The following is an 11,188-nucleotide window of genomic DNA, read 5'->3' on the forward strand; positions in this document are numbered from 1 at the left end:
CTGAGGAGCAGGGTCAGTCAGAGCAAACCTGGGGGTGAACAGCAGGATAAATACATGAGGAGCAGGGTCAGTCAGAGTGTTAAGTAAGGGGTTAAGTAAGAAGTTGAAAAGCAGTTGTAATCTTGGCAACACTTCCTGTGCCATGTGCCAGTGAGGCTAGCAATACAAAAATTATGCAGTTAATTATTAAATACTGGTGTAAGTGGGAGGGCTTTGGGAATGTGGATCATTGAGATGTCTCCTGGGGCAGGTGGCACCTGTACAGGAAGGACGGGTTTCACCTAAACTGGAGGGGCATCGATATCCTAGCAGAGAGGTTTGCTAGTGCCACTCAGGAGAATTTAAACTAGTGTGGCAAGGGGTTGGGAACCAGAGCAGTAGGTCAGAAAGTAAAATGACCGAGGAAGAGTCAGAAACTAAGGTCAGTAAGACTAAGAGGAAGAACAGACAAGGAGAGGTTACTGAACATTGTGGGACTGGTGGTCTGAGGTGTACTTGTTTTAATATGAGGAGTATGACAGATAAGGCAGATGAACTTGGAGCTTGAACTAATATATTTAACTATGATATTCTAGCTAGTCTTGGTTGAGAGCGGGACAAGACTAGCAACTTAATGTTCCAGGATCTAGAGGTCCCAGAGGACTGGAGAATAGCCAACCTTGTTCCTTTGTTTAAGAAGGGAAACACGGATCCTGGAAATTACAGGCCAGTGAGCCTTACGTCAGCAGTAGGGAAATTATTGGTGTAGATTCTTAGGGATAGGATTTACTCACATTTGGGAAAATATGGACTTATTAGCAATACGAGGGCTTTGTACAGGGAAGAACATGTCTGGCAAATTTAATTGAGAAAGTGACAAAGATGACTGAGGGCAGGGTAGTGGATGTTTTCTATACGGAGTTTAGCAATGTCTTTGACAAGGTGCCTAAAGGCAGTATGATATAGAAGGTGAAGTCACATGGGATCTGCGGTGAGTTGGTAAGGTAGATACAGAACTGGCTTAGTCATAGGAAACAGTAGCAGTGGAGGGGTGCCTTTCTGACCGGAGATCTGTGACCAGGAGTGGTCTGCAGTGATCAGTGCTAGAACACCTGTGTTACAGGTGCTATATAAATGTAAATTGTTGTCGTTTAGAAATGTATAAGCATAGCATTTTAAATTAGTAATTACTTACTTAATTAGGCCAGTCAAAAACTTTCTGGACCTTCTCAGCAGAGCTACAGCTTAAGGTAGGATTTGTAGATTTCCCAAGTAAATCAGCGTACACTCGAATAGTGCCAGTTTGACAAAAAAAAACTTGATATGTGAAAATGTATGTGTTTCTGCTGCTTCCAAGATGTATCTGTCAAAATCCTCCACTGTTCATTTACATAGCTCTAGCCCCATGCAAAGAAAGCACTGTATTGGCGTAACTCACATCTACAGAAGTTAATTATTTTGGTCATTTGCTTTGCATTCTTTCTTACTGAAATCCAAAACTATCATATTTAATTGAAGAGCTTTCAGTCCTGGAGAACCAAAAAAAACTTTTAGGCCCCCATTTCCACCACTCCCACATTGTTATGACTATGATGTAGGATCAACTCTTGGGCAATCTCCTTCCTCATACAGTTTATAATGGTATGTTTCAAGTAAGCACAAGAATCTTGATGGTGGGGTTTATTAGCAGACTTTATACATACACGACAAGGTTGTTCAGGATAAAAATATACAGAGTAACTTTACCTCTCCCATTAACTGTTGGAAGGTAGGTTCCTTTATGGACCTTTGTACACAAAGGCAAATGTCACAGGTAAGATGTACTTGCCCTTGAAAACTTCAAAATTGTAGATAGTTCCCTCAAACAAAACTCTGATCTCTTTGCTTTTGAATCTTTGGACAAGTAGTTTTATTAATAGTTGATCTTCAGAAATGATGCTCCCATATTATACCTCCACCTTAAACTAACCACTAGACTTGTATTTTAATCATTCATGGTCAATATCATGCCTGGCCACATTTCTTTGTCAAGGCATTCCTTTGATTTTCTGAGATAACAAGGTGTAGAGCTGGATGAACACAGCAGCCAAGCAGCATCAGAGGAGCAGGAAGGTTGACGTTTCAGTCCTAGACCCTTCTAGGGTCGCCACTACCAGGATATCCTGGAATGAACCAGCATCTCTGGTGCCGACGCTACCTTTATTAGGCCATTGCATGCTCCGATAAATACTCTTAGTCCAGAGCTGCCCTGCATAATTGCTGACATTTGCCCCAGCCATGGGAATGAAGGGGATACTGATTCACACTTTGTCGGTAAGGACCTGGAGGTCCTGGTGTTCAGGGTGATGCAAAGGCAGGATGTCCACTACCCCCAGGACCAGCAGTGGAGGCCACAACACCAGTCCATGCCAGCTTGGTCTAAGGTTGCCATCCAGTTAGTGCAGTGTCAGCCATCTGGAGGTATGTACAGCACTTTAGGAAGAGAGTCAAAGACCTTCTCCACTCTGCCACGGTAAGTACCACCATCTTCTCACTGATGCCTCACACTCATCCTCTCTCTCTGCTGTGGTACCCACCTTCTACTAAGGCTCACCCACCCCATCCCCTGCATGCCCTCTGTGCTGCCTACTCACTTATACAGGACACCTCCCCACCAGCACTAACAATAACAGCTGTACCACCTATTTTTCTCTCTCTAACACCTTCTTCTAACTCATTTCAGGAGGAAAACTGCCCACAATAGGGCAGAACGATTCAAGGCTGGTAAGAATTTGCCCAATATTTGGCTCCTTAGACCTTATGAAGGGAGCATCCTGACTGAGTGTCCTGAGCAACTGACTGACCATGTCCAAGCTAGACCTCCATTACTGGTATCAGAAGCTGCCCTTGACTTCCTGTGAAGGGGGCCCCAACTGACAACTTTCTCCCTTGATCTAACCGAGGACTGCTGACAACCAAGACAAGCTTCCTGGCAGTGTGTCTGTGCTAAACAGCACAATGAAACACCCTGTGTGCCTGGTATCTCTGGCTAAGGTGCAAGGTGCAAAACTGCAAGGCAAAGTATGGCAAGGCTCAGACTGAATGAGTGCCAGAAGAACAGGTGTAGATGATAGAAATGGCCCAGTCCATGAACTGGCTGCATGTCCCTTAGCACAAAGTGTCCTGGCTGCAGCATTACAGTGTTAGTTTCTGTTATGCCCTAGGATGCAGCATTGAAGTGTAGAAACATCCTGTAAGTGGATCAGAGATATATCACTTAGGTTCTTAGAGGCTGGTCAGGTGACAATCTTCATGGACATGTGTATGGGTGGCTGGTGCCTTGGACCATGCCCTGAGATGTTTGTGCCTGGTTTCCAACAAGGAGGCCCTTTCGGTCACAAACTTAAATTATTTGGTACTAATCTGGCCAGCATGGACAAATTGGAGGGAAGGGTCAGTTTCTGTGGCTATACATCTCTGTGACTCTATTTAAAGGCAGAACTACATTGGATGTTCGGAAATGTTTCCCTGAGACAATCACATTGTATAACAGGCTTCTAGAAGGTGCAGCGAACGCTGATACATTGAATTCCTTTGAGTGAGAACTGCAGTTATTTCTCACTGGAGCTGGAGATCAAACTCTTACAAGAAGTAAATAACCTATAATTTAAATTATAATTTAAATCAAAGTGAGGGTCATCACTTGGACTCATTTTGATAACATATCGGTGGAGAGAGGAATTTACCAGGTTATTTTTATCTTGATATCTGGATCATTCCCAATAGATGACTAATAGTTGAGGTGTAAATGCATTTAGAATCATAACACATCATTTTTAAGTGGAACAGGATGGATGGAGCAGTAAGCAAATCTTTGTCTGTCCTTCAATCCTTATTCATGTACTGCTCGAGCTTTTGTGTCCTTGTTATCATCGATGCTTATATAAATCGAAAGAAATGGAAAAACCTGAAAATTTCAACCCAAAGATTTCTCACTTAAAAGATAGCAACTTGGCTTTAATCAGCATGCAACAGTGAGCCAAGCGATAGTTTTCCCTGGGAATAAAGAAGGCAGCTTTTAGTCAATAGGTTGATGCAGACAATCTGTTGTACAAGCTGTTTGAAGTATTGTGCAACGATTTATGCATCATTCACAGCTAAAATATTTTAATTTGCTGCAAAACCATAGATCGTCAGAGCTGGCATTTTTTTATTCATAAAATAAAATATAAAAAATGATGTTTCGGGAAACTGAAATTCTAGGTAAAATGAACACTGTGGAGTAATGTTTAACCTAATAATAAACCTCTGAGGGTTGTTAGGCTGTGGAAGTTTTCAGCACCTCGATTACATCGTCCGTCTTTAGAACTAACTCACCAGTAGGTGAAGCGGTATGTTGGTGTTGCATTCGTTGTTATCTTGAAACTGGTCTGTAAATTTGCTGAGTTAAATGATCCCAGTCAATGGAGCGGCATTCAGTTGTTTTGATAGTGAACTCAAGTGGTTTCAATGTCCTGACCAAGAAAGGAAACAAAAAGCATCCACTCCAGCTTGTTATTCAATCACTCTTGTACTGGAAGTCCGGATGTGGACAGAATTAAGTGTGGATTGTAATACTTTATGCACTTAAGTGGTCTTTAATCATCTCTCTAGCCTTGCATGTGAAAAACAGACTCTTGGCAAACTTGGGGTACGTGAACTGCATCATTCAGGAGAAGCGAGGGAAAGAAATGTTTTATTTCGTTTTGAAAGCATAAATATTTTGTTAATTTCCTTTTGCTGTTTTCTCGAAAGTTCACTAGCAAGAAAATTTAATGAATAAAACATTGGTGCTACATACTACAGTTGTACAGTGCTACATGTGACACCGAGCCTGAGTTTTGATGATTCTTTCTGGCATGTAAGACGGATTGTGAGAGTGAACTAAAGATTCATTGTTCACAGAACTGGTAAAAAAAGTGCATAAATAAGGAGAGCAGAGATATAATAGAAACCAATAATGTTCTCCAGGCTTTACTTTGAACAAGATCCAGCTGCACAGTGGTTGATGCATATGGTTGAATAACACAGGAAGTTTGAGGGCTGAGGGAAATGCTACCTTGTGATTGATGTCTGTACACCAAGCTGTCACCTTCCAAAGGGTATGCCCTCACTACACGACTCAAGTAGATTCTAAATGGAACTTGCTTAGTTAAAAAATGCAAGGCACTCTCTGACCTGTGTGTATCTTGGGACCAATTGTTTTTGCCATCAACTAATGGCTAGATTTACGTGCAAGTGCACGGAATATTGTTTCATTGGTTGACAAAGTATTGATCTACAAAAGAGTCATAGAGTCGAACAGCATGGAAACAGACCCCGCGGTCCAACCCAGCTGTGCTGACCAGACATCCCGAATTGACTTAGTCCCCTTTGTCCATCTGAACCCTTCCTATTCATAAACTCATCCACTTGCCTTTTAAATATTGTAATTGGACCAGCACTTCTTCTGGCAGCTTGTTCCAGACACACACCACCCGTTACATGAAAAAGTTACCCCTAAAGTCCTTTTTAAATCTTTCTCCTCTCACCTTAAACGTATGTCCTCTAGTTTTTGACTCCCCCAACCGAGGAAAAAGACCTTGGATATCAGCCTATTCATTGCCTCTCATGATTTTATAAAGCTCCATAAGGTCACCCCTCCATCTCTGATGCTCTAGGGAGAAAAGCCCCACCCTATTCAGCCTCTCCCTATAACTCGAACCCTTTAACCCTTGTAAATCTTTTCTGCACCCTCTCAAGTTTAAGAATATCCTTCCTATAGAAGGACGACCAGAATTGTACATAGTATTCCAAAAGTGCCTCATCAATGTCCTGTACAGCCGCAAGATGACATCCCAACTCCTACACTCAATGTTTTGACGAATGAAGGCAAGCGTGTCAAACACCTTCTTCACCACTCTGTCTACCTGTGACTCTACTTTCAAGGAACTATGCACCTGCAGCCCTATGTCTCTTTGTTTGGCAACACTCCCCAGGACTCTACCATCTACTGTATAAGTCCTGCCTTGGTTTGCCTTACCAAAATACACCTCACACTTATCTAAATTAAACTCCATCTGCCACTCCTTGGCCCATTGGCCCATCTGACCAAGGCTCCGTTGTCTTCTTCACTGTCCACTATACCACCTATTTTGGTGTCACCTGCAAACTTACTAACCATTCCTCCCATATCCACATCCAAATCATTTATATAAATGGCGAAAAGTAGTGGACTCAGCACTGATCCTTGGGGTACACCACTGGTGACAGGCCTCCCATCTGAAAAACATCCCTCCACCACAACCCTCTGTCTCCTACCTTCAAGCCAATTTTGTATTCAATTGGCTAGCTCCCTTCAATAGTTTGTGCTTGGTTTCCACAGTGAACTGCTGATTAAAGAAGTACATTTGGAATCTTGCGATACTGAATGCCAGAGAGTTCCACATTCTATGTTGGAATAGTTGGATTGAGCTTGCAATAGACCTTTGGATTTAAACACAATTGATGTGCCATCTTGTGTGATGCTCTTTCTTAGCCCTTTCTGAGCCCTTCCTGAAATGCTTCACCCTCCAGTATCTTCATCTTCATTGGGTCGTATTACTACTGGATATAGATTTCTGCAGGCAACATTTATTTGATTGATTCAAACATGTGTCAGTGGTCCACCTGCCACATATATGAAGCATTTTAAAAGCTTGGTCTGTGTAGTACTAGGAATTTTAAAAATCTGAGACAACTCTACAGATCTTCTTTGCTTTGGGGAGTAAGCATAAGTCATACCATCCTTCGTCTCACCAGAGTCTGGATGGATCCCTCAGCCTGACGAGATCAAGCCAGAATAGTTGATCTGACCTACCTGGCACTTCTTAATGTTGAAGGTGAGTCCTTCACAATGAGCTGCCACTGTCTGTGCATATAGATCTTTGTTCTGCTCTTTGGTTTTACCCATCACTACAATATCATTGGCAATATACACGTCCAGGAATGTTTTCTGTCATTCTGTCCATATAATGCTGGAACAGATCCTGACTGATAGATTGAGATGTGGTCCCTGGAAGTTATATCTTCCAAATGCTGTTCTGGGAGGAGTGATTTCTTGAGTGAACTGACCAATATCAATGCTAGGCATCCAGACTGGGAAAGGATCTTGCTCCCGTGAGTTTTGAATTCAATTCTCCTCATATTGAGATTTTGAGTGACACCTCCTTATGGAACGAATTAAGATGTCTTGAGTCCAGGCATAGCCTGATCATGCAATCTGTCTTTCGCACATATGTAATTAAACAGCTCCAGTCTCTGTACTAATGCTGTGCCAATACATTTCATATAATCTAGCTCTTCTTTTCATCCAGCTCACTCTTAAACTTGTCTTGTCTGTTACCACTGCATTTTCTGGGAGGGTAGATTGATAGAATTTCATCTTCTGAGGTGCAATACAACATCAGCTTTGAAGTTTCCAACAGCATCAAATCTTTCTGGGTTTTTTTTGTTGTAAGTTCTGGACTGATTCAATGCGACTATTCTTGGGCTGTTCAGCTGTAATAGGTAAGTTGGCAATTTTATGAATGATCATACTCTAGAGTTCCCTGCCCATTGGTAGTCCTGCCATTTCTCATTCATTCATGCCCATGCAGAATTTTATTGGCTGCATTTCATCATCAATGTACAAATGCACTGGATGAGTGTCACATTATGTTCAGTCAGTTTTGCCGCTGTATGTTATATTATTGACTTCCAATGGTGCAGGTGCTCAGACCAGCAGGATGTTTGCACTAGCTCCCATGTCACCTTTGGTCTTGAGAGTATGTTTGCCAACTTTCTTCAAGCATATGATGTTATCAGTGACAAAAGTTTCTAATTTTGATTTCATTCACACAATATGTCACATGCTCAATGTGGAAACTCTATTGCCTTTGGTTGGAGCTTCTTCCACCCTGAATCTTGACCACAGTTAGTCTTGCTGTGCTTGTGTTTAAGTAAATCATTGGCACACTTGCTGTTGTTGCTGACAGTATGTTGCAAATACTTTTTGTTCAGTAGCCTCCGATTATATTTCTGGAATTAGACACTCTGCATATACAAGCCCTTTTGCATCGCGTGACTTGAAAACATCTTTGAACACAGAACAGCTTTGCAATGGACATACAGACCACATTTCCTGCATAGTTTGCTTGTTTTCTGTGTCCTAGCTACCGGACCAATACTCTTGAATGCACCTAATGTGGTGGAAGCTGTTGTCCAGCTACAATGGTTTCATATTTTCTGCCATCTTTTAGAACTGTGCTGAAGCAATTATCTTTAGATTGAAAATGAGCCCTTTGATCTAACATATCCTGCTGCATAGATTCATGATAGTCTGCTTAATGAAATGAAGCTTTTGAAGCAGTGTACCTCCTTAAAGCTACCAGCTAATGGTCTCTTGGTTTTATGAGTAGATAACTCCCCTTCTGTGCAGCTCTTTTCATCCCCGTGTTACTGAATAGCTCTGGCTGCAGATTGTCCTGATTAGTGAGCCTGCTACTACTGCACCACTTTCTGTTAATTTCCTTCCATCCAAAGGAATGAAAAGCAAAGGTAAAACTGATGAGCAGTGCAGGTAAGGGATTAGAAATTCAGAAAGAATTAAACTCCAAACTCAACAGTTCTGTTTATTTTTTTCTTTATTGTTTTCAAGGGATGCAAATGTCACTGGTAAGGCCAGCATTTGTTTCCCACCCCCAACTGCCATTCTACCAAATGTTTTCCAGGCCAATTTAAAAGGTAGTTAATAGTCAACAACATTGCTGTCGATTTGAAACCATGTGTAGGCCAGACCAGGTAAGGATGGCATGTTTCCCTCCCCAAAGGACAACAATGAAACAGATGGGTTTTGCAAAAACTGATGAAAGCTTTGAGATCATGATTACTGGGACTAGCTTTTCATTACAGATTTGTTGATTAAGTTCAAATTTCATCAGCTACCATAGTGGGATTTAAATCCACATTGCCAAATTATTAGTCCAGTGTTACTGCCGCTATGCCATTCATTAAAATACCATGGAAAACAGATTCTAATGATCTGTAAGTTATCCTCTTAAATAATGTCACGTTTGCTGAAGCCAATCTCAATTAGGCCAATCTCAATCTCAATAAGGCCTTTATTCCAGAAGATTGCTGCTGGGGAAGAATTCTAACTCACTTGGTTAAAATTGCACTGATGTCTTCACCTTGTGATGAAACACCAATTTATATTAATGAAGCGTAAGTCTGCTTCTGACAGCTGCTTTTGACACCTTGGTCACTTGTGGTTTTGAAAATAGTCATCATGGTGGTTTCGACAGGAATGGAACAGTAAATAAATTTATCATTTTTAATGCTAAGTTTCAGTTGGGCTCACTGGCTTAAAATATGTGTTTGAGTTTTAATCAATTGTACATGATTTTTCCAAACACTGCAACTTGTCCCTCACACTCCACTCTTGTCAGAGCCTATTTTTTCTCACAACTTCCATCTGCTGTAACGCAGGATTTGGGAGGCAGCCCTGAAGCACATTTAAACATTGTGACGTATCCATTAATTTCCATGGAGTGAGAATTTTGTTTTCAGTGGTCATTTGTATCACCAGTGTTCACATTGAGATATTAATCGCAGAAATACGTCCTTTACATCATGAGGTAAATAGAATGTAACACGAAATTGGTAAACCAGTAATACTTTGAATTTTGGTTTTAAAGAAAGAAAGGCAGACTAACCAGATAATTGAATTAAAGCTCATGTTGAGTAGTGACTCATTTGGATTATTATGAATAAGGAATTGCAAACTACTGATGAAAGTAAAGTGAAATACAATGCATTTTTCATAAGATGTAGAACAACTATGAAGCAGCTGATAAACTGCAAATAATTTTAGTTCTATTGTGTTATGATATTTTTATTTTAAAGTACCATCCTGTAACAGTCTACCCAACATTAAACAATAAGTAGATAATTGTTGTCAAGGCTCATTTTCAGGCACAGGGTACAGTCCCATTGAGGCAGGCAGCTTGCAAAATTTGTGCTGCTTCCTCAAAGAAACACACAAAAGGAAGGAAGCCAGTCAGTCTATTGTGGATATGTTAACTGAAAAGAATTATCCAGTATAATCCCACTGGTTCAGTGCTAGGTCTAATGCGCTGGAGGTTATGACTGTGCTTCGGTGCATCTAAATGAATTCAGCGTACAACCCAGCAGGAAATGTGTTGCAGTCTGGCTGCATGTTCAAAAGGGGGGTCAGCAATATGTGAGATTAACGTGCACCTCTCAAAGGCATCCTTCCTTTCTTCAAGGGGAGCTGTACCCCTCGTACTGATTGTTGAGTAAAGTGTGAATTGTACCTTTTTTTCTAAGAATAGTCGCTAAGTATGAGCAAAAGGAGCTTTACCGTAATGATGTCAGATCACATGGAACTGGAGCCTGAGTCTGCAAGAACATCCTCTTGCACCATGACTTGGAAACAGTTATGTTTAATAAAGCTAGTTAATGTTCACTCAATGGTATGGGTCACATGTTTCCACACAGATGTTTCTTCAGACTGTCTTTGGAAGACTTTGATAGAAACAAAAGCACAGGAAATGGATCAACCAGCATGAGAGTGGACTCACAGGTTTTCTGATGTGGTGCTGAAGTATTAGTTCTGGAGGATCTGGACTATGTAGATCAGTAAGGACAAATTATTCTCATTGGTGGTGGATTTGAGAACATGAGGACACTTGAGTTAAGGTGGTGCGTAAAAGAAGCAACACGGCTTGAGAGAAACCTTCTCTCTGTAAGTGGAGCAAGTGGCCAAATATCTGCAATGCAATGCTGTGAGTATGCTGCAGACAGATTCAATTGTGAGCTTGGAAAAGGAGTTGGATAATTATCTGAAAAGGAAAAAATTGCAGGGCTCAAAGGAATAGGCAAGAGTGGGACCAGCTCCAACTCTTACAGGGAGCTGGTATGGATGCAAATGGCCTTCTGCTGTGCTGTATCTATTCTAGGTGGTTTCTAGATGATTGGAGGAGACGGGCAATGTTCTTGCAAGAGTGAGTGACAAACTCTGACAAGTAAATATGAATAAGTGTCCATGGAGTCAAGTGCCATGGTCTGTCCCTGAGGAGTTGGCTGCGATGCCACATGGATTCCAATGATCGACCATGGATCAGTAAACTGACTGAATGCATCTTCACATGATGTTATCATTTTCCAGAAC

The 11,188-nt window shown here is 41.3% G+C and overlaps 1 protein-coding gene across 1 annotated transcript in view; it reads right to left on the minus strand.

Moving 5' to 3' along the window:
- The window catches only part of wasla (WASP like actin nucleation promoting factor a), a 30,424-nt gene extending 23,496 nt beyond the window's left edge, over positions 1 to 6,928 (minus strand). Inside the window, exon 1 of the mRNA XM_048607829.1 lies at positions 6,836 to 6,928. Coding sequence (XP_048463786.1) covers positions 6,836 to 6,928 — 93 coding nt within the window. The remainder of the gene's footprint in view (positions 1 to 6,835) is intronic.
- Between the last annotated feature and the right edge of the window lie 4,260 nt (positions 6,929 to 11,188).

The sequence above is a fragment of the Rhincodon typus genome, chromosome 18 (genome assembly GCF_021869965.1).
Source record: "Rhincodon typus isolate 14 chromosome 18, sRhiTyp1.1, whole genome shotgun sequence".
Classification (NCBI taxonomy): domain Eukaryota; kingdom Metazoa; phylum Chordata; class Chondrichthyes; order Orectolobiformes; family Rhincodontidae; genus Rhincodon; species Rhincodon typus.